General features: G+C 57.3%; 3 protein-coding genes and 1 long non-coding RNA gene across 8 annotated transcripts; all 4 read right to left on the bottom strand.

Moving 5' to 3' along the window:
- Positions 1–2,400: 2,400 nt before the first annotated feature.
- LOC147598197 (uncharacterized) lies at positions 2,401–9,008 on the bottom strand. Of its 3 annotated transcripts, XR_015260796.1 has the most exons (4): positions 8,558–9,007; positions 6,566–8,403; positions 2,872–2,939; positions 2,401–2,767 (listed from the first exon to the last, which is right to left on the bottom strand). It is a non-coding gene; the product is annotated as an uncharacterized LOC147598197 (long non-coding RNA). The 3 variants fall into 3 exon arrangements; XR_015260795.1 differs by lacking the exons at positions 2,401–2,767; positions 2,872–2,939 and adding an exon at positions 2,948–4,344 and having other exon boundaries at positions 4,905–8,403; positions 8,558–9,008; XR_015260794.1 differs by lacking the exons at positions 2,401–2,767; positions 2,872–2,939 and adding an exon at positions 2,948–5,083.
- Positions 9,009–13,106: 4,098 nt separating this feature from the next.
- FBLIM1 (filamin binding LIM protein 1) lies at positions 13,107–17,816 on the bottom strand. 2 transcript variants are annotated; one of them, XM_086764344.1, is made up of 9 exons: positions 17,743–17,816; positions 16,402–16,721; positions 15,401–15,609; positions 14,915–15,048; positions 14,711–14,822; positions 14,447–14,616; positions 14,189–14,367; positions 13,968–14,085; positions 13,107–13,668 (listed from the first exon to the last, which is right to left on the bottom strand). In XM_086764344.1, the coding sequence occupies exons 2-9, from the start codon at positions 16,425–16,427 to the stop codon at positions 13,555–13,557; spliced, it is 1,062 nt and encodes a 353-aa protein (XP_086620470.1). In that variant the 5' UTR covers positions 16,428–16,721; positions 17,743–17,816; the 3' UTR covers positions 13,107–13,554. The 2 variants fall into 2 exon arrangements, with proteins under 2 accessions (XP_086620470.1, XP_086620471.1); XM_086764345.1 differs by having other exon boundaries at positions 16,402–16,537; positions 17,743–17,786.
- Positions 17,817–18,826: 1,010 nt separating this feature from the next.
- TMEM82 (transmembrane protein 82) lies at positions 18,827–22,010 on the bottom strand. 2 transcript variants are annotated; one of them, XM_086764342.1, is made up of 6 exons: positions 21,548–22,010; positions 21,386–21,458; positions 20,978–21,152; positions 20,010–20,418; positions 19,324–19,470; positions 18,827–19,234 (listed from the first exon to the last, which is right to left on the bottom strand). In XM_086764342.1, exons 1-6 carry the CDS (start codon positions 21,876–21,878, stop codon positions 19,155–19,157), a joined length of 1,215 nt encoding a protein of 404 aa, XP_086620468.1. In that variant the 5' UTR covers positions 21,879–22,010; the 3' UTR covers positions 18,827–19,154. The 2 variants fall into 2 exon arrangements, with proteins under 2 accessions (XP_086620468.1, XP_086620467.1); XM_086764341.1 differs by having other exon boundaries at positions 19,324–19,511; positions 21,548–22,009.
- Positions 22,000–24,143, bottom strand: SLC25A34 (solute carrier family 25 member 34). Its single transcript, XM_086764350.1, has 5 exons — positions 23,655–24,143; positions 23,054–23,119; positions 22,551–22,703; positions 22,317–22,451; positions 22,000–22,216 (listed from the first exon to the last, which is right to left on the bottom strand). The coding sequence occupies exons 1-5, from the start codon at positions 24,141–24,143 to the stop codon at positions 22,043–22,045; spliced, it is 1,017 nt and encodes a 338-aa protein (XP_086620476.1). The 3' UTR covers positions 22,000–22,042.
- Positions 24,144–24,589: the final 446 nt, after the last annotated feature.

Below are 24,589 nucleotides of genomic sequence, written 5' to 3'. Positions count from 1 at the left end.
CTCAGTTTCCCCAGCGAGGATGGGCGTTATGCCACTCCGCCCATCTGAGATCTACTGATTAATTAAAAAAAAAACAAACAAAAAAACAACAATTCTTTGCACACAAACCGTCTATTATTTAAAACATGTGATGGAGCCACGCACACACGAGAAAATGCACTGCCAGTGCGCACTTTCCACTGCACGTTTCTTTGTGGAAGCGGCCTTAGCGCTCTGTTTTAACCAGTCAGGAGCCCAGAGAGCGGGCGCTACGGGTCTGTACCTTTTACAGGCACCCATTTCGGAGAGCAAGAAACCCAAACCACGCACCAAATGGCTTTTCGATGCCAAATTCTCCCCTCTCCAATCGAGCGCCTTTGCCGTGACAGTGTTTCCAGCCGTTCTTCCCCTCCCTGCTCGGGCAGCAGCTCCGAGGGAACCGGGAAAAGCACGCCGGCGCCCAGGTCCGGCAAGGAAAGCTCACTCGGGGTGACTGCTGTCACACGGCCATCTTGCAGGCAGGCTGGCCAGGAGGGACGCCCACAGACTGGAAGCTGTCGCAAACAAAGCCATCGACTGTTGACAGGAGAGACGGTCGAAACGAGTGCTTGGAGGGCTGCGTTTACGCGCAAGCCAGCTGGGAGAGGAGCACAAAGCCCGGAAGGTGACGCAAAACGAAGCTCTGGACCATCCCGATACTTTTAATATGCTTTGGGGGGGAAACTGTTCCCAGTTGCAACACGCGACCGCACTCGGGCGATGCTGCTGTAACCGGATCCCTCCGACTCGTTCGAAGATTTTAAAGAACACAGACCCAGGCTAGAGACCAGAGCGAGCGTAACCTTCCTCTCAGCAGGCGAAAGCGGCCTCGATGAGGAACCGGTCTTACGTGGCAGCAACCAACGCCGCCCCTGCCACCACAGAGGGGACGAGCCCGCTGTCCTGCCACTGGTGACAACACAACGAGCATCCAGGGCGAGACAGGGACACACATCCCTGCGTGCTGCCCTTCCCGCAGGGACAAAAGGCCGAGGAACAGGGGACCTCAGCTGCTCTCCATCGCCCGATGGCCCTCACTTTTCAGGACAGGCAAGGGTGCACTGCAAGGCACAATTTCAATTACTGACGCCCATGCGGTGGGTGTAGCCCAGCACCCAGCTATGTCCGGGCACCTCGGCCAACCGCACAGTTAAAACATGTGGACGTTTCTTATCGGCACTCGGAGAGGATTAAAATGCCTGGCCACGTATTAACGAGGGAACAGGTTATAAACCCATCTCGGCCTGAACGCCGCGTTCACGTCAAGAAAGCAAAGCAAGGACAGGACAGATCAAAAGAGAGCCATGAAAGGCGTGAGAAAATGGTGCTGCCATATAAGGAGCTAATAAAGTTAGCAGCTCTCCAGTTTGGAGGAGAGAAAAAAAAAAAAAAAAGAGCAAGAGAATCAGAAAAACATCCCTGGGGTCCACACAAACAGCCAGAGACAGCCTCACTTCGAGGAGGAAACGTCAATAAATAGAAGCAAGCAGACAGCGCTCAAAAAGGCAAGTTTGTACTTTTTTCTCGCGGCGTCTTACCCAAGTGGCGGCGCTCACTGCCACGTGTCGCCGGGACTGCTTGCCAAACATTTAAGAAAGCAAAGATTAGATACCGAAGAAGGACAGCAAGCAGAGCTAAGTTTGCTAAAACCGTAACGTCCTATACTTGGTTCTGGCTTCGTAATCGCTCTGCGTTTGTGCTCGCGGCAGCGCAGCTGGAAGTGGGGAACGCAGACATTCCGCCTCTCCCCGCAGCCGGGGACATCAGCCAGCTCCATCGACCGGGGACTCGTGTGGATCAGAGCGGTCGCGTTAGCGGCGGGCAATGGTTATCCCCACCAGTGTCCAGGACACATCCACATTTCTTTGCTTTTTACAGAAAAACAGGAGGTACCCAGCCAGGGGCTCTCAGCCATCACCAGGAGCACTCGGAGCGTTTCTTTGTTCGAGCCGGCCAGCTCCAGCCACCATCCTCCCATTATGAAATGGATTTGCATGCCTTTCCTGCTCGTTGACTGTGTTTATTAAAATGACAGTATGGCAGCCGAATATCAAATTGCCAGCTAGGCTTTTATCTCATTTTTAAGCCAGCCTGAATTACTGGCCTAATTTTATTGCTTACCCATTACGTTTTATGCAAAGGATAATTTTCTCCAAGAAGGAACTGGTGCTGTTTGATATCTGGGCTCGTTTGTTGCCAAGACGGAGGATACTGGCTTACACGCTGATAAGGCTTTGAACACAAAGCCTGGTTCTGGAGCCTAAGCAACACAAAGTGCAGGATTTGTATTAATAAAGCTATTGATTTCAGTTCTTTCCTCTTTTGAGGGTCAGTGCTCCAAGTCATGACGAGATGACTCTGTCCAGAAAACTCCCTTCAGGGTTCTGAGACCCAGCATTTAGTAATTTATTTTTAAACGCTCTTCCCCGCTAGATTTCATGGCGGTGTTCCTTTCCACACAGCGCCAGGGATGGGAGCTGCCGCAAAATACCGCCGCTGTAGCCGGTGGGTTAGCACCAGTTCCCTTCTGCAGCACAGCAAACACCGCTCGGGAACCCCTAGAACGGGGATTACACTGAACCCGTTTGTGTGGATATAAAAGCACACCTCTGTTTGCAAAATACCTCGCTGTACAAAAACAAGACGTTTCTTCAGCAGCAGAGCACAGTGTGACTGCTGAGCCACGCAACAAAAACACCATGTGCCGTCACAGGACTGCGAAAGAGCTTGCCCTTGCCTATTTTTTTGCCTGTTGAGAAAAATTAGAAATATCACAGTGCCGGCTTCTGCTCTGCTTCGCCTTGCCCCCCAAACTTCTGTACAAACACAAACGGAAGAGCTGGACCTGCTCACCTCGCAAGGGATTTTCCCAAACACGGGGCATTTCACCAGCTAGACAGAGAGGGCTTCAGTCTTCCAGGCTGCAAAATATGACATTTTAGGGGAAAACCAAAGAAAACAAAACAAAACAAAAGCCAGCCCCACATGATTTGATACCCAAACATGATAACTGCAGAGGACTGACAGATCACCACATCCTGTACTTCGCCATTTTTAACACCCAGTTGCTGTATGACCTCTAAAGGCCCCACGTGCCATGCCCAGGAAAAAAATCACAGGAGTTACGCTGGAGATGTTGCAGGACAAGGGTTTAACACAAAACACACAGTCCAAAGCTGTGAGCTAATCCGCTCTTCCCCACATTCCCCATCAGACTGATCGGCACACCCAGCACAAAATAAATACCGAGCCAGCCACCATCAGAGCTTTTGTTTCGCCAAACACCATTTTGAGACCAAAGCAACTCGCCGGTGTTTTAAACAGAGCAGACTGACCACGTTTGTGTGGTTATCGCTTGTTCACTTCAGAGAAAGGCACAAAATACTTGTGCAGAGAGACCCGCGGCACTCAAACACCTCTCTCCAGCAATATAGCGCAGGAGAACATCTTCTCGGAGAGCTTCGGCTTTCATTTTCCCTCTGCAGATCTCACAGTGCAGGTTTTTAACTCTTTGGGATAACAGGAGAGCCTGAAAGGCTATGGTTTCCCCCCCCCTTATGGAGGACGTGCAGAGGCTTCTATCACTCACTTGATTTTTGGCTCCGGAAATTCACGTTGTGTTTAGCTTGGAAGCCTCACGGGCGTAGTTCTAGTAACTCCTCAGTCCAAAGCAGAGCGTGGTAAAAGTTCAGCGCTCACAAGGTAGTCCTCGCCCGTTTGTCCTGAACTGCCAAAGAAAAGTAATTCCGAGTCCCACAGGGTGTGCCAGCCTGAAAAACGTGGAAACATCCCACGCAGCCAGCTGCTTGGTCCACCGTATCTCCGTGCCAGTAAAGGCCTCTGATGAGCACGAGGCAAATCTCCAAACCAACATGTCCCTAACGAGAGAATAAAATTAACATCCGTGTCCACGCTGGTTTATTTCAAGCCTAGATGAGGTTTCAGGCACAGGAGCCACTGGCAATTTCCACGTACACCGCACACCAACTCCCCCCAGCTCTCCACCGCAGGGAGCACGGTATGAAATCCGGCCCAGACACCTCGTACCTACCCTCCGATAAATTTTTGCCAGAAAAGCACAAACTCATAGCTGCGCTACAAATCGCTGCAGCAACTAGTCTGCCTCGCTGGCTGGGAAACCACTGCATTTCTCAGGTGCTGCTCCAGCTTAGCAGGGCAGGGCCTCTCCCTTGGTCAGCCAGAGGCGTTCACTCAACACCGATGCCAATATTCTCATTAAGAGAGGCTAACGAGAAGGTGCCGATACCTAACACTCCTTGCGCACTAACGATTGCCGGGACTCTGCGCCTTGAAGTCGTGTGTGACCTAGGAGAGACCAGGTGCTTTTTATTACCCTTTGCAACCCAAGAAAAGAAATTGCACCCAGTTAGGAAGCCTCTTCCTTCTTCCCAGTGAACAAGCACGACTTTGAGGAATAAAGTAATAAAAAAGCAGCATCTCACAGGAGCAAGTTCACAGAAAAAATAAATAAAGAGGATCCTGATCTTCACCAGCACAATTTAGGACGTTGCAACGCTCCATCCGACATTTGCCTGAGCAAAATTAGGAATAATACACACATCTAGGGCTGTTTGCCTGTAGGGAAAGGGGCCCCACACTTTTACTCCCTGGAGGCACCCGTTCTCCCCACTCCTTTTGTGTGTATTTTTTTTTTTTTTAACGTGCCACACATCAGCACAATGCTGACAACGGCATTGTATGTTTTCTGCCTATGCAGCAGTTCAAGAGCGCACAACTCTGGAAGGTTTTTTTGAAAGGGGAAAGGGGGAGGGAGCTGTCCTTTGCTATACCGTTCTAATTGCACGGCTTGCTCTTCTGCGTGACCACAGGGAAGGCAAAAAACCATGAAGGATTGAAACCGGTACCATTTTTAGCATCCAAAATGGTCAAACTCAGTCTTCTCACAAGACACGGTGGAGCTTCGAGTAAAAGCAGGCAAGGAGAAAATATAAATCACCAGTGTTTCCTGAAGACGGCTCATCTGTCCTCACTTGCTGTCGTTATGGTCTCTACGTTTCCACACCTGCCGACGCAGATACCAGCACTGAAACAGGAACATGGAGGGAAGGGTAAGAAAAGCTGGGCCGTCAGTTTCTCCACCTGCCAGCAGCTGGTCGGGGCAGCCTCGGTGGCACTGCAGCGGCCAGAGCGCACTACCAGTCTTCGCAAATAAAGCCAGTGGTCAATATCTCACACGCAGATGCTTCATACAGACAGGACTGGCAAACACGGCTTCCTTTAAAAATAAGGATGACTAATCCACAGCAGTTTTTTTTTTTTTTTTTTAAAAGGCCACAAGGCAGAGCTTTTTCCAGAAGCACCAGCCTCTGCCTTTGTGAAATACTAAGCAGTGGGAAGGGGAAGCCCTGGGACCTACTCGCGCTCTCCAGACAGAAGTAACCACAGAAACATTGTGGGTTTCTGCGGCCCGTGTACAAGACACACTGACACAACCAGAGCGCTGTGCCTCACGCTCCTCGGCAGGGCCGGATCCAGCGGCCCAGATGGCTCTTAGATCACTGTGTGATTACAATACTTAAAAAGAAGGTATCTGCTGTGGAGACGGGTTACACAAACAGCCCTCTATTTCCCTGGGAAGGGGAAAAAAAAAAAAGAAACAATAAGGCATAAGACAGCTTTCACCCATAATATTGCAACATCCCCCTGTGCTACCTGGGTCAGGGAAGGGACGCGCTTGGGAAAAAGCGGCGTGCAGGGTTCTGAAATGGAAGCGGAGCACCTGCATTAGCTCGGTGGGCCCAGACCCTCAAGCAAGGTCATTGTGGCTGGCAGGGAGACACATTAGAGCTAGCAGCCGGCTTTAATGCAAAGCTGTGGTCAAACCACAGCGGAGCCGGCACTAAAGGAGGTCACCTGGGGACTACAAAAAGGTAATGAATTTAAAAAAAAAAAAATAAAAAATTCATAAGCAGATGTTTACTGACAAGCAGGCAAGCTGCATGGTCGCCTGCACAGAGCAGGCGGAGAAACATCAGCCCAGTTTGCAGGGCGCAGCAGAACGCTGCATCTCCAGAGCGCGCTGAACGGATCTAGGTTACAGCTTTCAGACAGCCCCGCTTACCAACCCCCCCGCGCCCAGCCTTGCAGCCCTAAACCCACCAAATCTGTCGGTTTTTAGAGCGCTCAGAAATGGCGACGTGCCACTGACGTGATTTTTTGGTGGTGGCACCAGTAAAATACTTACCCACCTCACAGACAAGGATTGTAAAATCTTAAATTTGTGAGTGTTTGCAAATGGTTTTGAAAGCCTTCCAAGGAAGGTGCTGTAGGATTGTAAATCCTTCCCGTTATTAATAAAATGGAGCTATTGTTCCAGCTCTAATCAAGACTTGTCTCCAGCTGGGCAATTTTAAAACACAATTCAAAACACACACACGCACCAAAAAAAAAAAAAAAATCCGATCATGAGGAAGCTTCAACCCACAGGCTGCCAAGGAAAAAAAAAACCTGAAAGAGTAAGCTGTTCTTTAAGGGGAAGGAGGAAAGAAAAATAAAAAATAATAACCCCGAATTCCAAGCGGGAGCATGTCGGGGTGGGGGGAAGCCTCCCTCCCACCGCCTGGGAAAGGTCACTTCTGCCATCGGCGCCCTCGCTACGCCAGATCACGGCTGCAGCAGTGCGTGCGTGCGAGCGAGCAACCCCATCGCTGCGAGCCCAGCCTCATCCATCTCCATCAGGAGACATCTCTGCTTTTAATTTATTTAGTGAAGGGGGAGGGAAAAAAAAAAGATTAAAAAAAAAAAAATCCTTACAAACACTTCCCAGCACCCTTTTCAAGGATGGAGAAATCTAGCAAGGGGGGAGGCTTGGAAAGAGGCTGCCAGCCAGAGAGGGAAGGCAGGGAGAGGTGGTGCATCCTCTGCATCATCATCACCATCCTCCTCATCCTCTTCCCCTGGCAGTGAGGACCACGCCTGCCTGGCGCTGCGGCAAAGGCTCCGCAGTGGGTGCTGCCCTCCCCCGTAGAAACTTCTGGAATAAGCAGCCAAGCTGGGGAGAGAAAATAAACCTTCATACCCGCAGAGGAGGAAAAAAAAATTAAAGAGAGCACAAGCTGTACAGCACATAATAAAACGGAGAGGCTTGCACAGGGATGGAGTGCGTGCAGGGGGAAAAAAATAAGAGATATGTATAAAAATTAAGCCCACAAGCAGCTTTGGCAGCCCTAGCTCAGCAGGGTTTTGCAGCCTGCTTGGCTTTAAATGAAACGCCCCAACACAAAGCACAAGGAGAAAAAAGATGGTGGTGTTGGAGCGGTGGCAGGGCTACAGGAGCTGCTCCCTCCTCCTGGACCACAGCACAGCCCTGCCAGCTCGGCTGCACTGATCTGTCCGCGCTCTTTGTTGCGTTGAATTGTCTGATCCGGACTATTTGATTGCGTTTGCAGCTTCAGTTACTAGGGATTGGTTTTGTGCAGTTTTTTTTATTATTGTTTTTCTGGGTGTACTTTTTCCTCTTTTAATTAAAAAACAAACCTGTCCAAATCTCCTACGGAAAATCTACATCTCTGTGGAACAAATAAACATTCAGGCACAAACTTCCACCGTGGACTGTGAAAAAGAGATGGGTTGCTTTTTGTTCTTTTTTCCTTTTTTTTTTTTTTTAATGGCTTTTTTTTTTCTCCTGCTCTTAGGATATATTGTAGTAGAAAGCCAATGGAGGAAAACAAAGGTAAAATATAAATCAAACATATATACGGGCCAAAAATTACAGTGATTATATATAATTAAATCGTAGTGGTTTTAGGTGTGTGGGTTTATTTTATATTCTGCAATCAGTCCCTGGAAAACGGAAATACATATATATACAGAAATATGTAGTAAGTATATAGAAGCATTTCTATCTATGTAGAAATAAAAGAACACCTATGTGGGCCTAAATCTGTAATTCCGGGAAAAAAAAAATAACAGAATTTTACACATGTGGTTTTTAACAAAGAACGGGTGATGTTATAACATAGCCTGTAACACCACTGTGGTACAGAAAAAAGGTAAGGCAGCATTAAAAAAATACTTGAAAAAAAAAAACTGTATGTGGTACCTTGGCTGCAGGCTCCAACAACGAGCATCTGGATGTTACTTTTTTTTTTTTTTTTTTTTTTTACGGTATTACCACGTCTGATCACACCAAGTACATGCTTTTAATTAACCGAATGGCGGGCAGGTTGTCATGGGGAGCCAGGCAGAAGCGACGGCTCCTTCCCTGTGCCACTCCAGCTCTGAAGATAAATCAGTCCTCGGGTGTTTGGCGGTTTTTGGTTTGTTTTTTTTTTTTTGTTGATTTTAAGCGCGTTTGGGTATTTTCCATGCTGTGAGGAGAGCGGGAGGTGGTGGCTTCAACCCCTGCAAAGAAGAAAAGCAGTGGAAGAGAAAGAATTAGGCATAAAACTACCCACCTTGATGTGTGGGGGGTGATGATGAGGGGGGCGTGTGGAAAGAGCAATTCTGGGCCAAAAATCTTCACGCTACGAGGAAGGAAAAAAAAAAAAAAAAAAACCACAAAAACATTTCAGGGTCGGTGCTGGCGAGCTGCGCCGTGAGGGGAATGAGGGGACGATGGTGCCGGGGGGGGCAACGACGACCCTGAGGCAGCGATGGCGGCGGGAGGGAGGCCGAGCCCTCCGGCACCCCCGCGGCCGAGGGGAAGTGCGCATTTCTCGGCGTTTTCCCATCCTTCTGCAGCGGCGGCGAGGAGAAAAGGGGAGGAAAGGGAAAGGTCAGGTTTCACCCGCAGGCGCTTTCGCTGCCTGCCTGGAGGGAATACGCGCATCAGGAGCAGCCCCTCCGCCGTGCTCCTGGCACAGCCGAAGCCCATGCTGGCCGCCTCGGCCCCCTCAACCGCGCGTCGTCCGTCCTTCCCCTCGCTGCCCGCCCGGCGCCATTTTGTCGCCTGGGCGCCGCTCGCCGTGGCCGCGCCGCGCCGCCATTTTGTGAAGCGAGCAGCGGGAGGTGCCGCGCCTGCAGCACCGCGGGCGAGGCGGCGCTGTGGAGCCCGGCGGGGCCGGGCCGCGAGGGGCAGCCCCCGCTGCCGCCTCCTCCTCTTGTCAGGCGAATAGCCTCCCTTTTCTCCGTTATTTGTCTTTTTTTTTTTTTCTCCGCGAAAACGTGCTGCCCTTAAAACTCCGGGTGGAGGCCGGTCGCCTCGGCGAGATCCAGCTGCGGACGAAGCAATCCGATAAAGGAGCTTAAAGTCCATTACCCCGGCTGGGCTGTGAGAGAAAGTTTAGCCGCCGAGAGAATTGATACATTTATTTTTAGGAGCTACTCGCCCCCTTCTTCGCCTCCTCCCTCCAGCTTTTTTCCCAGTGATAAATCACCGAGGTCAATAAGCTGCCTTAACAAACAGGATAACTTCTGAAAGATTTTTTTTTTATTTGTTTTTTAAAAAAACCCTCACCTATAGGCTGTAATGGACACTCCATCAAAATAAAGATGTAACGTAAGCTGCTCGAAGCCAGATCTAGGCAAAAATTCTTGATTTTCAGGAAATACGGCTTTGGGATGCTGTAATGGCTGCCGATGCGATGAAGGAGAGCTGGGATATAAAATGTCAAGGCCCCGCTTGCAGGCATGTGCTGTGCATCTATTTTCAGAAATAGAGTGGGTTGGGTTTGGGATTTTTTTTCCGTTTTTTTTTTTTTTTTTAAATCACTGGCAGCCTGGTAACACGCTTGCGTAACTGGCTGCATCGATTTCACCTTGCATTATCGAAAAAAACAGCGTGCTTTAAAAAGAAATCACGGCACTGGGTATTTTAGTTTTGCAGGGAAAATGGGAAAAAAAGGAGAACATTGCGTTATTTTTGTTTACGTGCCCCCTGTGCTGCATAACGAAGGTGGAGAAATTCAGGGCTGCTCCCAGAGTAATCCCTGCTGGTTTTCCTTCCCTCTCCCTTAGCCAGCAGGATCAGACCCCTTTTCATTTAAGAAATTTTAGTTTTTTAGGTTGTGTCGAAGACAGGAAAATGCAGAAAACAGGTCTGAACACTTCGCGGGGAAAGACAACGCTGCAGCAAGCTGGCTGAGATATGGCAGCAATTAATGCGGGTCAACTAAAGGAAAAAAAACATTTTTCCTCCAGCATTCTCCATCCCATTTAAAAAAAAATAAATAAAATTTTAAAAATCATCAGCATTAAGCACGTAACCCTCCTCCCAGCACCTCTTCCAGCCAGCAAAGCCCCAGCAGCTTCTTCGGCCTCAGTTCCCCCCCTGCAGCACTTCCCTCCCCGCAGCCCGGCTCCCTCGCAGCACCGTGACGGCAGCACGCAGGCACGCCCGGAATCCAGCTCCTCTCTGCTTTCTGCATTTCTCACGGCTGACAGGGGGGTGCCAGGGAAAGGCGCTTTCCAGCCCGTTGTTTCCCTTTACCGGCTTGCTTTCCTCACACCACACCAAAAAAAAAAAAAAAAAAATCATTGGCTTGCAAGCAAAACCTGCAGAAAGGCCTTATTTGTTATGAAGCAACACCTTGACCACTGATTCAAAAATGCTACGGCCGCGCCTGTCAGCTCCTCCTTTGGTTTAAAAGCTCTTAAAAATCAGGCAGTCCTTCAAGTTGCAAGAAAGATAACTTTTGGGTGGTTTTTGTTTTTGTTTTGTTTTCTTTTTTTTTTTTTTTTTACGATACACTGCTGTATTCCTCGATGCAAACTGGGCTCGCAGCAGGGTACGGTATCCACTGCCTTTGCTGGGAAAAGCCTGGAGAAATTTTATCCCCAGGCCGCACCCAGCCCGAAGTGAAGAAATATTTGCATTTGCTTCTCCTTGGAGGGTGGCCAGCTCCCTCCCCGCTCTCCTTGGCCTGCCAAGAAGGATTGCAAGAAAAGACGGGCTTATTGCAGCAGCCCAGGGCAGGGCAGGGCCTGGCTGGTGTGGTTCAGCAGTGTATGATCTTCTTTGCCCTTTTGCACTGCAGCTGGAAGGAGGCAAGCAAGACCTCAAGCGGGTTTTACACAGAGCAGGGGCTTCGCATTGCTCCATACGTGCTTTGTATTTATTTTTGCTAGCAGACCTGAGCACTGGCAAAAGCGCTTGTGATGGGGCGAGGAGCCCAAGAACAGGCCCAGTGATCACGGCTGACGTAGGCTTGCTCAGCAGCAGGATAGGACCCAGCTGCTGCGGCCTCAGCCCTGCGAAATCTCCTCCACACGGCTTGGCCGGCGCTGGAAATTACTCAAGATCCTCCTGGGGGAAAACATGGGGCTGTGCTTTTCAGGCATAGTGCCGCTCCCCACACCTCACCTTGTACTGCTTCTCCCCTTCGTTGAGAAGAAAATGGCTTAAAACAGTCTTTCATCATCTTACCTCCATGTCCGTCCATCCCATCCCTGAAAAATACGCCAAATCTGACCACTTCTTCATCTCTTTGCTGTGCTGCCAAACTCTCCAGCTGTGCCTTGCCCTTCTCCTTTCCCTCCAGCATCTTCTCCAAGGCTTCAGGTCAATTAAAAAAAAAAAACACAAAAAAAAACAAAACCAAAAACAAAAACAATCACCAAACTTTCCCTGCCTGCTTCTGGCCAAAAATGTCTGCAGTCCTGGTGCTAACGGCCTGTCCTGGCTTGTTCTGTGGAGGAGATACCTGACCCTTTCCCACCGTTAGCTCTGTGGAGAGGTAGCATAGCTTGCTGAGCACCCAAGGGTGCTGCGCAGAGGGTTTAAGCCAGCATGCAATGCAATAATGCATCAAAAATGCCGCTTAGCATTGGCGTTCCCATCCTCTCCATAAAACTTCACTTGGAAAAGTACCCATATTGCAAAAAAAACCCCAAAAAACCGGCAACCCTTTGCCCTCTGAGGCTTGGCTTCCCCAGTCCCTTTGGCCAGTGCCAAGCCTGCCCACGACTTTTTACTTTTCTAGTGTTGTTTTGGTGCCTGGTTCTCCCCACAGGACGAGAGGCTTTGGAAAGCGAGAGCTGACTTCAAGCACGGGGCTTCCCCAGCGCGGGCCATGGTGTCCCAGCACAGCCGGCCCCAAAGCCACCTACTTATGTGACCGGGAAAGACCGCAGCTTTACATCAATGTCCTACATATAAATGGGTTTATAGCCAGTTACAACCCGATTGATGGGCTGTAGACGCGCATTAACCAACGCTGAGTAACAGGCTTTGTAGACGGGGAGAGTCGGCAGGAAATCGTTGCGGGGTTGGTGTGATTCATCAACGCGCCCGCCGGACGCCGGTATATACGTTAACTATACATCAGCCCCTGCACCCATAAACGCCGCACGCGCTGGGGAGATGTTATACACCACGACCTAGAAGCATACGGCTGCTGGGTTTTTTCGTGGTTTTTAGGTTGTTGTTGGGTTGTTTCTTTTTTAGCAGCTCCTTTTTTTTCATCAGGAAAGCATTAAACATCATCTCAGATGTTTCTGCTCTCAATTTCTGGCTTTTTAAGCACTTTTGGTTAAAAAGAAAACCCTCTCTTTCTCCGGCTGCTTTGCAACGCCCTCGCAAACAAAACCGCCAAGCACCGGCGACGTCGTTTGCGCAGATGTCGGGCGTGCAGAGAAATGGTCTAATTTCTGCTGGTTTGGGGCTTGGACCAAGAGAAGATCAAAAAGCTGCTGTCGGAGGAGCAACATTATCTTGGATAACGTGCAAAAACGGGGCTGCCGGTCTTTCTCGGCATCCTGGCGCTGTTGGATGTAGGAGACAGTGCTTAGCTGGATTTTTTTTTCTGCCTGATGGAGGAATTTGTGCTCCGGCTGCCCTCTGCCGGCTTCGGGGCTGGGTTGAGATGGAGCCCAGACAGCGCAGGCTGTCAGCAAAAAAAAAAATAAATAAATCACCAAACACTCTTTCATCCGCACCACGGCACATGGCAAAAATCCCAAGTCCAGCCCCAAAAACCAGACCTCTGCTCTCTCCCCAGGGTGACGGTGGCACCTGCCAAGCCGCTGCACCCCAAAATCAGCCACGTAATCACGCTGAGCGGCTTGACCCTTGCCATGCCGAGAACATCTAAAAAGTGGCTTTTTCTCTTATTTTTAAACTTGCGTTTTATGGGTTTGGGATGCAGGGCGGATGAAAGAAACAGGGTTTTTTAAACTCGGGGTTTTATTTAACTGCAAGTAACTAAATCAGTGCCCGCTCTCTGCATCACCACAGAGAGAAATGTTTAAGTGAAACCCCAGGGAAGCTTGAGAAGAAAGAAAAAACACCACCCAAGGAAACCAAACCAGCCTCGAAAAAGGAGTTTAAAAAAAGAAATAAGTGAGCGAAACCTCAGCTCCTCTGCCGCCGCTGTTCTGCCAGGGCTTTTTATGTTCGTAAGGAGCGCAGAGCCGTGCCGAGACACTACGTCCACGCTTCTCCGCCTGGCCAGCCCAGCGGGGCGGCATCCCGGGTACGTTTTGGGGGTGAAAACACCAGTTGTGCAGCTGTTTGGGGGTGCAGCGGGCACCAGGATCAGCCATGGGGTGCATGTCGGTGGGTGCACTCCCTTTTTGGTGCCCGGTGCTGGGAAACGGAGGTAGAGCTGTGAAGTTTTAGCAAGACGACTCGTTTCTCCGGCGGACGTGGCAGGACTTGCAGAGGAGGTGGTCGTCCAGGGGGTAGCACCCGTTCTCCGTCGGCTCTGGCGACAGGGGCATCCCGCAGCTCTGGGGGCGAGAGGGGACAGGGAGGCACGTTTAGGAGTCCCCGTGCCACGTTGCATCTCATCTTCCCTGCAAAACCCACCAGCGCGCGGAAAAAGCGACAAATTACATCAAAAGCTTGAAAAGCTGAAGCTCTCCTGGCCGAACGCATCATCCTTTTCACCCGATTTATTTTTCCCCGTTGTTTGCAAGATAAACTGCTGGCTGGAAAAATAACCCTGGGTGTCGCCAGCCCCGCGGCCGTGCTTTGCAAGGGCTCAGTGCCAAACCCCTAGGCTTTCAGGGGCCCCTCGGGGCCGTACCTCGCAGCGGTAGCAGCTCTCGTGGAAACTGCGTCCCAGGCACTCGATCTTGTAGGTGTCCTTGTCCTCGTGGGGGACGATGGGGCGCTTGCAGGCGCTGCAAACCGCGGCGTATTTCCTGGTGGGAGAAAACCAGCGTGGCCTGAGCCCTGTGGGGCGACAGAGACAAGCCGAACCCCCCCAAACGTGGGGGATGCTCCTTCATCTCCGCGCTCCCCAACCTGTAAAAGTCAGCCACACAGTACACCTCGTCCCGCTCGTCCACGGCGAAGCTCTCGGTGCCGATGGCCCGGCCGCAGACGGCGCAGGAGAAGCAGCCGGGGTGGTAGCCCTTGCCCAGGGCACGGACGATGCGCTCAGCAATCAGCCCCTGGCACTTGGTGCATTTCTCCAGCGTGGCCTGGGGTTTGGGGAGGGGGACGCGCTGTAAGATGCCAGCTCCCACCCTGTGGGACTGCACCCCAAGGGAGGACAGGTACCTGGTAGCAGGCGTCGCACGTGGGGCGCCCCTCTTTTTGGTAGTAGCGCTGGCCGGCCAGGAGCCGGTGGCACGTCCGGCAGGTGAAGCAGTCGGCGTGGTACTGCTTCCGCATCGCCTCCACCGTTGGCTCCCGAGCTCCCACCGCTTTGTGGCAGAAGGCGCAGATGTCTGGGGGAAGGAGGGAAGAGGGATTCGGCACCACGTGCCTCAGTTTCCCCAGCTGGGGACGAGCCTGCGCTGCGCTGCTGGGTCCCCCCCTTACCTCTGGAGCCGTCCCTCTCTGGGTACCCGTTCGCATCCTGCCGCTGCGGCTTACCCGCTTGCTCCTGGCAAAATTTGGGGGGCTTCAATTCGGCAGGGAAGGCAGAAGGGGCCTGCGAGCGGGGAAAGCAAAGGCAGGTTACGTTTGTGCCCTCGCAGACGTGGAAACCGAGGCACTGGGGCGATTGCACCCCGTCGTCCTCACCTGGAGGGTGCTGGGTGCTGCCAGGTCCAGCTGCTGCAGCGCCGGACCCAGCGTTTCCGCGGACAAGGGCTGAGGTGCTTTGGAGAGGACGAGGACCGGTAAGGACGAAGGCACGGGGGCCGCTAGGTGGATTTCTGTGGCAGAAATTGTGAGTTTAGGGGGCAATAATGTCCAATAACGCCCTGTCACAATAACGCCCCGGCAGCTTTGCAGCTGCGCTCGCCGACCTGCCCCAAAAGCAAACGCCATCCCCGCCAGAGGGGACAAACAGCACCGATAAGCGCCCGGCGATGGAGAGCAAACACAGCCCTTCCCCGGCAGCCGGAACCATCTCGGGATGGGTGCAGGGATTTGGGAACAACCCACCCAAAAAACCCCACAGTCCCTCCTCCCTGCATGGGCATCCTTTGGCAAAGATCTCTGCAGCATCCTCAGCACCATCATCATCCTCCCGGCGCTGCTCGCAGCCCCCGCGCGCACCCCTACCTCTGCTGGGCGACGCACCGGGCCGCGGCGGTGGGGTCCGGGGGCGATGGGTGTCGGGGTCCTCGGCACCCACCGGCCGCGTCTCCCGTTGGGTTTGCTCCTTGGTGGCCGCCTCCCTCCGCGGCGGCACCAGGGTGATGAAGACGGACGAAGCGATCCTCTTCTCCGCTTTCCCCGGCAGCATCGCCGAAGCCACGGCAGGGCTGGACCTAGGATCGATTGAGGGAGTGGGGGGGAACCCAGAAAAACCCCACAAAACCAAAAATCAGATAAAAGGGAACAAAACCCCGTGGGTGCACCGGCGGCTCCCGCAGCTGTGCCGCCCTTCGGCCTCAACCCGCCTCCCTCTTCGCCCTCCCGGAAAGGGAGAAGGGCTGAGCGTCCCCGTCCCACGTCACAGCAATAAACGGTCCCGTGCCTCGGAGGACACAGGGTACAGGGTCCTGATGAAGCAGCTTCCAAAATCTCCCATTTTCCTGCCTCTGTGGCCAAACCTTGCCCTGTTGAAAGCATTTTAACCCCCTTTATTTCTTCTTACTGCCTCCACCTGGGATCAGCAGGAGAAAACCACTTTTCCGCTTAAACATGGGGTTGCAATCGGATCTGCTTTTGCAAACTCTTTTTTTGGGGTGTTTCTAGGTCCCCTGGCTCCCCGTTCCCTCCCTTCTTGCCCCCATTTCCCCATTAATCGCTCCAGCTCGGGGCATCCCCCCCTCTTTGTTTTTCCAGATGGGGAAACTGAGACCCGATGCCACAAATCACCGCGTCCCCGTCACCGAAACGGCCCGCGAGCATCGCCCGACGGCGCAGGCAGGACGCGCCTGACCCCGGCAAACCCTGCTCGGGAAGGAAACGGGCTGTTTATTCAGCTTCCCAACGGGAAAACCAGCTGGGGTGAAGCTTCCCCTTCCCAGACGGGATGGTTTGCGAGGTGGGAACCGCAGCACCGTGCTGGTGAAGCAGGATTCATCCCCGAGATGAATCGGTGGCCTGAGAAGTACCTGTGTGATGAGTTGCCCAGTCTCATGCCCCAGCGTGGGGTGGCTCCGCTCCCCCAAAATTCCCGCTCACGGGTGTCGGTGCATCCCCTGTGGCAGAGGAAAAGCTTCGGGACGTGCACACCGGTGACTTCAGCCTCTGACTCAAGCAGGGGAAGGGATTAAAAAGAGGGGGAAAAAAAAAAAAAACTCCGAGCGGCTTCGCTCCCTTTCCACCCTCCCTGCCGGCGAAACCCCAAACGGGCTCCGGCGCTGCCAGCCGTCGCCCGGCCACTCCAGTCCTCGCCCGCGGGAGCTGCCGGTTTTCCTCCTCCCCGGCCAAGCTGCAGAAAATAGGGGGAAAAGGAAAAAAAAAAAGAAAAAAAAAAAGTAATAACCATAAAAAAACAACTCAAAAAAAAAAAAAGGAAAAAAAAAATCTCCAGGGCTAATGGGAACCATGTGCTCGTCGCATTCCTCTTTGTGCCGGGGCTGGCGGGATCTCGGCGGCCTCAGCGCCCCGCATCCCCCTCAGCTGGGGCCCGCGGGGTGCTCGAGGCTTGAGGGGCACATTAGTGGGGTTCGCCCCCCCCTTTATTAACGGGGTGTCCCCCCCATGTTAGCTCCGGCCTGTTTCAGGATGGCAGAGGACACGTTGGGAAGGGCCCCCCGGCTTCCTGCAAGCATCGCCCCAAAATCTCCTATGGTGGGAGCACGGGTGGGACCGAGGGGGACGGGGCCACTTATGGGGCACCCCTCGTGCCCCCCAAAATTGAGCAGGGCTGTAGCCCTCCCACAGCTGTCCCCTAACTCTGCCCCCAGCCCTGGGGACCTCTTGGGGAGCGCTGGGAGGATGCCCAAGGGAGGGACAGGGTGGGGGGATGCAGCCCCCTTGTCCCTTCCCTGAGTGGCCCCACTGTCCCCTGGTCCCTTACCTGGGGGTGGCCTTGTCCCCCACCGGGTCACCCCGCAGCCCCCCATCCCCTACCTGGGGGTGTCGTGTCCCCTATGGGGCAGTGGCCCCACCATGTCCCCCCCAACCTGGGAGTCCCCCGCCCCCTGCCTGGGGGTGTCCCCCCCATCCCATACCTGGGGGTGTCCCCCGCCCCCATACCTGGGGGTGGCTCTAGGTCCCCTTGTCCTGTCCCAGGACAGCTCTGCGCTCCTTATCCCATCACCTGGGGGCTCCCGTGCCCCATCCTGGGGTGTCCCCTCCCTGGGGGTGTCCCCCAGACCCACACCTATTTGGGGGGGGGTCCTGCCTTGGGGGTTGGAGGTCCCCTGCCCGGGGGGGGGGGGGGGGGGTGTCTCCTGTCCCCTGCCCCTCGCGGAGGGGGTGGCCCTGTCCCCATCCGTGTCCCCTACCTGCGGGGCCGGTGCGGGTCTCTCCGTGCGCTCCGCGGGCGCTGCCTGCCCGGCAGAGGAGAGGCAGAGCCGCCCGGCATCACCGCCCCTTCCTCCCTCCTCCTCCTCCTCCTCCCTCCCTCCCTCCTCCCCCACGGCCCCGGGCAGGGGAGGGGGGGCACACGCGTCCTTGGGGTGCCCCGGGCACCCTGGGGTGCCCCCGAAGTCCTTAGGCTGCCCCACAGGACATGGGGTGCCCCACGCACCCCTGTTAGGATGCCCCATATGTTCTGAGGGTGCCCCGTGCATCCTGGGGTGCCCCATATGCCCCCCTGCCCCTGGGGTGCTCCGTGCAGCTCCGGATGCCCCCAGCACCCCCAGGTTGCCCCGTGTGCCACCCCACGCACCCCCAGGACGCCTCCGTGCCCCTGCGGAGCCTCAAGTGGCCCCCTGTGCCCCCATACAGCCCCGGAAACACCCCATACAGCCCTGTGTGGCCCCCTGTGCCCCCACACAGCCCCAGGACCCCCACACTACCCCACACCCCCCTAAGATGCCCCTTGCACCCCCACCTACCTGCTGAATGCCCCACACGGCCCCATATCCAGCTGCAGGACGCCCCATACGCGCCCTGTACAGCCCCAGGGAGCTCCTTATGCCCCTGTGTGTGCCCAGGATGCCCCATATACCCCTAGGATGCCAAATATGCCCCCCGTGCAGCTGCAGGGCACCCCACAGACCCCTACAGAGCCCCAGGATGCCCCTTTTGCCCCCGTATACCCCCAGCATGCCCCATACACCCCTGTGGAGCCCCGCTTCCCCTCCCCAGGACTGGGGGGGGGTCATTCGCCCAGGGAAGCAGCCACTGCCAGGGCCTCCCTCCCCCTCCAAATCCCAGCTGTCCCACGGTGCGGCACGGCACGGCCGCAGCCAGGTGGGGAAACCGAGGCACGGGGGCACCGCTCAGCTGCAGGGGGTCACCCCCTCCATACCTCCATTTCCCTTTGCAGGGAGGAACCGCACCACCCACCTCCTGCCAAAAGCTGCAGCGCGGCCGTCCCCACGCCCCTCTCTGGCACGGCAAGACCCCGGCTTGCTCTGCCTATGGCTTTTGCTGGAAAAAATACCTTTATTTTCCAAGATTTATACCCCCCCAGAGGCCCCTGCGCTGCGACAGCGCGGCCCCGCAGCCGCTGAGGACGGAGACATCCGCCAGCATCCCGCATCCGCGGCACAACCGGGGAGCAAACCCCCATCACCGGCGCAGCCTCGCGGGGTCCCCCCAAAAACCAGGGCCCTGTGGGATGGCGTCCAGCACCTTCCGGAAGCCCTTCTGCCTTCAGCCTCGTGGGGGATCCGCCATGGGGAGGATTCGGGGGGGTGCCCACGTTTCGGGGCACCGGGCAAAGCCACCCTGAGTTTCCGATGCCCGCTCACGCCCCGTGGCGTATCAGGACGTCTCCTCCGCTCCCGGTCCCAACCGCCTGTCCAGCCGAGGCCGCCGGGCTGAATCCTACGGTAGATGGGAGAGGAGAAGCGGAAAGGCCCCGTCGCCCTGGCCGCCGTTAGCCACTCGCCCCGGCCTCGTGGCCGCCACCTCACCTGCCGCTGGCACGCCTCCAGCATGGCGCCGGCGCAGAGCAGGCACCAGAGCTCTCCCAGCAGCGAGACGAGGACGTGGAAGACGTCGGTCCAGCGGCCGACGGTGAGGAGGAGGATGAAGAGGCCGCCCATCCGCACCAGCGCCGTCTGGTAAGCCGCCCGCCCGCCGGCGCTCTGCGGGGGCTCCTCTGCAAGGACGCGGCGTCGGGGCGGCTGCTGCTGGGGCCCCGTCCCCCCTCAAACAGCCCCGCCACCCGGGGACACCGTGCGTTTCGGGGATGCTACGGGGTGGCGTTGCAAATACCCCCAGGATGCCCCATACCACCCCATATACCCCCTATACAGCCCATACACCCCCTATACAGCCCATACCGCCCCATACACCCCCTATACAGCCCATACCGCCCCATATACCCCCTATACACCCCTAGGATGCCCCATACCGCCCCATATACCCCCTATACAGCCCATACCGCCCCATATACCCCCTATACACCCCTAGGATGCCCCATACCGCCCCATATACCCCCTATACAGCCCATACCGCCCCATATACCCCCTATACACCCCCAGGATGCCCCATACCGCTCCATATACCCCCTATACAGCCCCACACAGCCCCAGGACGGCCCATACCCCTTCCCCCCAAAGCCCGCTCCCCGCCGGGGCTTCGCCGCCCTCCTCACCGTGCATGTAGATGACCAGCAGCGTGTAGCAGATGGTGAGTGGCGTCCAGAAGCGGACAGCCTCCGCCGCGGAGAGGAAATCCTGGTTGATCAGCGCCACGGCAGCCAGGTCGGCCACGCCGAAGGCGACGGCCAAAGCGTTGCGGAGCAGCCGGGGGATGCGGTGGCCGGAGGCGAGGAGGAGGATGCAGACACCGCAGTAACCCGCCCGGCTGTGCAGCTCGTAGAGGGTGAAGACGTGGCGAGCCAGGCGCCGGGCGTAGGTGGCCAGCAGCCCCGCCAGCCCCGCGGCCAGCGCCAGGCTGCAGGTGCTGTGGGGAGCCCCTTCCAGCAAGAAGCTGAGGCCGCAGGAGACCCCGCAGCCCAGCGAGTACTGGCACAGCAGGTACAGCTGGCTGCTCTGCGCGCCCTGCGAGAGCGGGACGGCGCCGTCAGCCGCTGCCTGGCCGCACAGCGGCGAGGGGGTGCACGGCTGCAAAGCCCCGGCTTCCACCGCGGCGCAGCCTCCCCATAACCCACGCGGGCGTTGTGAAGCTGCAAGGGGATGCACACTGCAAAGCCACGCGTGGCCTCCTCTGTGCTGCAAGCAACATGGGGCTGCACGGCTGCAAAGGCACCCACGCATGCCGAGCAATGTTTCACTTTGGTTTTCTCCACGCCGCAGCCCCCCGTAGCCCCCTGATCGTTGCATGCAGCACAGGGAGGCACGGTTGCAAAGCGATGCATGGTTTTCTCCATGCCAGCCACCCCCATCCTCCCCAAAAGCTGCAAACCAGCAAGGGGACCCGTAACATCCCCTGCACCGCAGCCCCTGTCCTCCCCATGGGTGTTGCGGAGCAAGGGGACGCGCAGCTGCAAAGTGATGCACAGTCTCCACCGTGCTGCGTCCCCTTTATCCCCCACGGTGGCTGCACAGCTCCCTCCGCGCCGCCGCCCCGCCGTGCCTCAGTTTCCCCGCCCCGCCTCACCTTGCGGAGGGAGAGGCCGGTGGAGACGGCACGCAGGGAGAACTCCAGCACCACCAGCGCGGCCACGCGGGACCCCACCAGCGCCAGCACCCCCGTCAGCGTCACCACGTGCAGCGGCTCCAGCACCCGCCGCTGCGCCCCGAGCGCCTGCTTCTCCGCCTGCCTCTCCGGGTCGCTGGGGACAGCGAGGGGGACGCTGAGCCAGCCGGGGTGTCCCCTTCCTCCCTGCCACCCCAAAACAGGGTGACAGACCCCTCTGTGCAGTGCAGCGGGGAGAGGAGGGTGCAGCCCCTGCCCCGCTCAGGCCGCCGCGAGCCGCTCGCCCCCGTAGCAGAACCCAAAGGCAGATCCCGAAAGCGGCTCCGCAAAATAAATCCCCCCGCGTGGGGAAGAAGGGCCGGCGCTTACTTCAGGCACTGGATGTAGAGATAAACCCTCAGGAGGCTGCAGAGCACCGAGACGGCGCAGGCGCCCACCAACCCTGCGGGGAAAGGCAGCAGTGGGTCACCGGCATCCCCCAAACTGTCCCCGTGTCCCCAGACCACCCCCGTGCCACCCCGGGGCTCTCACCTTGCAGGAGCGCGTCCAGCAGCACCCAGCCCCACGCCAGCCCGGGCAGCGCCGGCAGCCAGGACCCCAGAGAAAACATTTTCGGCGCAGAGGAGCCGCAGCGTGGCCAGGCACAGGCTCCAAGGTCCGCGGGGCGGAGGAGGGGAGCGGCCCACCCCGGCTGGTAAATCATTGCCGGGGCAAGTGAGGGCAGCTGGAGCTCAGCTCCTCCGGCCTGGGCGCCAGCTGCCCCAGGGAGGAGAAAATTGGGGTGGGGAGAGGCTGTGGTGATGGGATGCAAATGGCGGCGCTCAGGGACCACCAGCACCTTGAGTTCCCCATGCCCCGGCATCGCCGTTACCCGCTCCGGCCTGACGCCTCGCAGCGTTTCAGGTCCCCGCTTTGCAGGGCACAAACTCCCCCTCTCCCCTATATTTGTGCCACCCCAAAGACCCCGAAACGACAGCAAAACCAGAAAAAAACCCGGTTTATTAAGGGCTGCGGCGGGAGGCCGTCCTACGGCTGCGGGGGCTGCACCATCTTCCGGAGCTCGGCCCAGAAGAAGAGGCTGAGGACGGTGTGGGGGCCCAGGCGGAGGTAGACGGCGCCGATGCCCTTGTACAGGCCCAGCAGCCCCTCTTTGCTGGAGGTTTGCAGGACGCAGTCCAAAAAACCCCGGTAGAACTTGCCCTGGGGAGAGAGGAGTGGGCAGCACGCCCCTGCCGCACGCCGCCCCGGGGAAATGCCGCGCGTCCCGTCCCCCCGCCTTTTGCCGGACGAGCGGCCTTACCGCGCCGTCGGCGTCCACCGGCTGGTTGTAGAGCCGGGTGCTGACCACGTCGAAGGGCGTCATCGTCACCGCCACGGCCACACCGCTCACCATGCCCCCCGCCAGCACCGCCGCCCAGCTGCCCTCCCCGAACCACTGCCGAAAGCGCCGGCCGTCAGCTCTTCCCCACCCCAAAAAATAAACGGGGTGTGGGAGGGGACGGCGGCGGCCGATCCGGTGCACGTTCCTCCTCACCTGGCGCTCGCAGACCCAGTCCTTGGCGGAGGCGAAGGTGGCGAGCTGCACGGCCGAGCCCACCGCCACGCGGGGCACGGCGCCCGTCACCCCCCGCCACAGCCCCGCCACCCCATGCTGCCTGTAGATGCTCTCGAACGCCCCGGAGATGCTCTGCGGAAGAGAGGAAATTCGGGGAAAAAAAACCCAAAACTGGCAACGGTGCATCCCACCGCGGCCAAACTTCCCACCCTAGTGTGCAAAATCCCGTTGGTGGCACGAAGCCACTGTGACTCTGGCCGGGTGACACCTGTCCTGAGGGGGGGTCCAGATCGGGTGTCACCGCGTCCCCATCACCCGCCTCGCACCATTATTTATAGCATCTGTACGGGGGGGGCCGAGCTGCCAAACAGCAGCTTTAAATACCCAGTGGCCAAAACAGCATCGTGCGCCCCCGCGTCCCGGTGCATGCACGGCCGAGGTGCCACCGAATCGTGCGTGTCCCCCACCCCGTCCCCCCTCACCTCGTGATTGTGCTGGTGGCCCACGGCCACGTCCGCCAGCGTCTGGGCTTGGAGGTGGGTCTTGACCTGGGCGGGGGGGACACAACGCCGGGTGACAAAACCCCCCCGAGCCCCCACTGGGACAGGCGGTGGGTCCCCCCCGTCTCTCTTTAGCAGCTTTGGGGGGGTTCTGAGCCCCTCCGGCAGATGTGGGGTGCCCAGATGTGTTGCCAAGTGGCACCTCCAAACTTGGGCCCCCGTTTTGTGGGGGTTTTTTCCACTCGCCCATCCTGGGGCAAAGGCACCCTGCAAATGCCCACTGCAGCCCCCTGCCTTCAGCTCCCAAAAAACGGAGATGCGTGGGAGACCCCCAAAAGGGGGAAAATCACCCCGATTTCCTCGTGAGGGGGTTCTCCGCTCGGATTTCCAGGCACGGGGGGAGAGCGTGCACAAGGCAGCCTCGCATCTTCAGGGTGCGGAGCAGGGGGAGCAGGGGCTTACGGGACGCAGCTGGCTCCGGGCTGGCCCAGATCTCTTAGGGGGTCCCCAAAACGCTTCGGCCCCCCACCTCTTCCCACCCCTCCCACCGATGCGGGGGCTCCTGGGGCAGAGCGGCACTCACCAGGTACGCGGGGCTGCCCACGAAGGCTCCCACCGCCCCGGCCACGGCCCCGGCCGCCACGGTGCCCCCGGGGTACCGCGTCCAGCCCGCGTCCTCGGCGCGGGAGTAGCAGCAGAACCGGACGCCGTTCATCAGCCCCTGGTAGAGGAGGCCGGCGGCCAGGCCCTTCTGCAGCCCGCGCAGCCCGTCGGCCCGGCACACGGCGCCCGCCGCCCGCAGCACCCCGCGGTAGGGCCGCGGGTGGGTCCCGGGGGGCTGCAGCTCGCCCTGCAGCTGCAGCCGCGTCTTCACCACCTCCAGCGGGTTGGTGAGCACGCAGGCCAGGCAGCCGGCCGCCGCCCCCAGCAGCAGGTCGGTGGCGGGCGGCACGCCGCCGGCGGGGGAGCCCGGGGCGACGCCGGGCCTGTGCGGGGGGGGGTACGGGAATTCGTGCGGGGGAGCGGAGGGGGCGGCGGGGAAGGGCGCGAGGGCCCCCGCGCCCGCGGCCATGCGGCACCTGCCTGCGGGGCCGGCCCCGGCTCCGCCGCCCCCCCCGCTGCGGGGAGAGGCCGGGGGACAGCGAGCGAGCGAGCGGCGCCTCCCGCAAACCACCCCCGCCCCCCCAAATCTGGGGAAGGGATGTGGGGCAAAGGCCAGGCCCGGGGGTGCGTGTCCCCCCCTGCTCCGGCACCCACGCTCGCCCAGCAGCCAAACCCCGGCCCGGTGTCCTCGTCCCACGTGACTTGGCGGTGCCCCGGCGCAGATAGGGAAAAAAAGAAAAAAAAAAAAAAAAGGCTGTTTCTGCCAAAAAAAACCCCAAACCATGATAAAATTGAAAGAAAAGCTGAGGAAGGGCTGTTTCGGGGGGCCAACGGCAGGGGGTGTGTGCATGAGGACTGGCCAGCTCATTGCACTTGTAGCTGCAGTTTGGGGGACTTGGGGGGGGGGTGTCTCAC

Source organism: Chlamydotis macqueenii, chromosome 21 (assembly GCF_036417535.1).
Source record: "Chlamydotis macqueenii isolate bChlMac1 chromosome 21, bChlMac1.mat, whole genome shotgun sequence".
Taxonomy (NCBI): Eukaryota; Metazoa; Chordata; class Aves; order Otidiformes; family Otididae; genus Chlamydotis; species Chlamydotis macqueenii.
The sequence above is the reverse complement of the archived record's forward strand: the minus strand, read 5'-3'. Positions and strand labels throughout refer to the sequence as shown.

Coding starts and splice junctions, on each gene's coding strand:
- FBLIM1 (XM_086764344.1), bottom strand. CDS start 16,427: ATGAGACTGGGCAACTCATCACACAG. Junction 14,823..14,914: donor CAGCACCCAGCACCCTCCAG/GTGAGGACGACG, acceptor CCCCGCTCGCAG/GCCCCTTCTGCCTTCCCTGC. Junction 14,617..14,710: donor AGAGAGGGACGGCTCCAGAG/GTAAGGGGGGGA, acceptor TCCTTCCCCCAG/ACATCTGCGCCTTCTGCCAC.
- TMEM82 (XM_086764341.1), bottom strand. CDS start 21,878: ATGCCGGGGCATGGGGAACTCAAGGTGCTGGTGGTCCCTGAGCGCCGC. Junction 21,459..21,547: donor GCTGGACGCGCTCCTGCAAG/GTGAGAGCCCCG, acceptor CTTTCCCCGCAG/GGTTGGTGGGCGCCTGCGCC. Junction 21,153..21,385: donor CTCTACATCCAGTGCCTGAA/GTAAGCGCCGGC, acceptor CGCTGTCCCCAG/CGACCCGGAGAGGCAGGCGG.
- SLC25A34 (XM_086764350.1), bottom strand. CDS start 24,143: ATGGCCGCGGGCGCGGGGGCCCTCGCGCCCTTCCCCGCCGCCCCCTCC. Junction 23,120..23,654: donor TGGGCAGCCCCGCGTACCTG/GTGAGTGCCGCT, acceptor CCCCCCGCCCAG/GTCAAGACCCACCTCCAAGC. Junction 22,217..22,316: donor CGGTGGACGCCGACGGCGCG/GTAAGGCCGCTC, acceptor CTCTCTCCCCAG/GGCAAGTTCTACCGGGGTTT.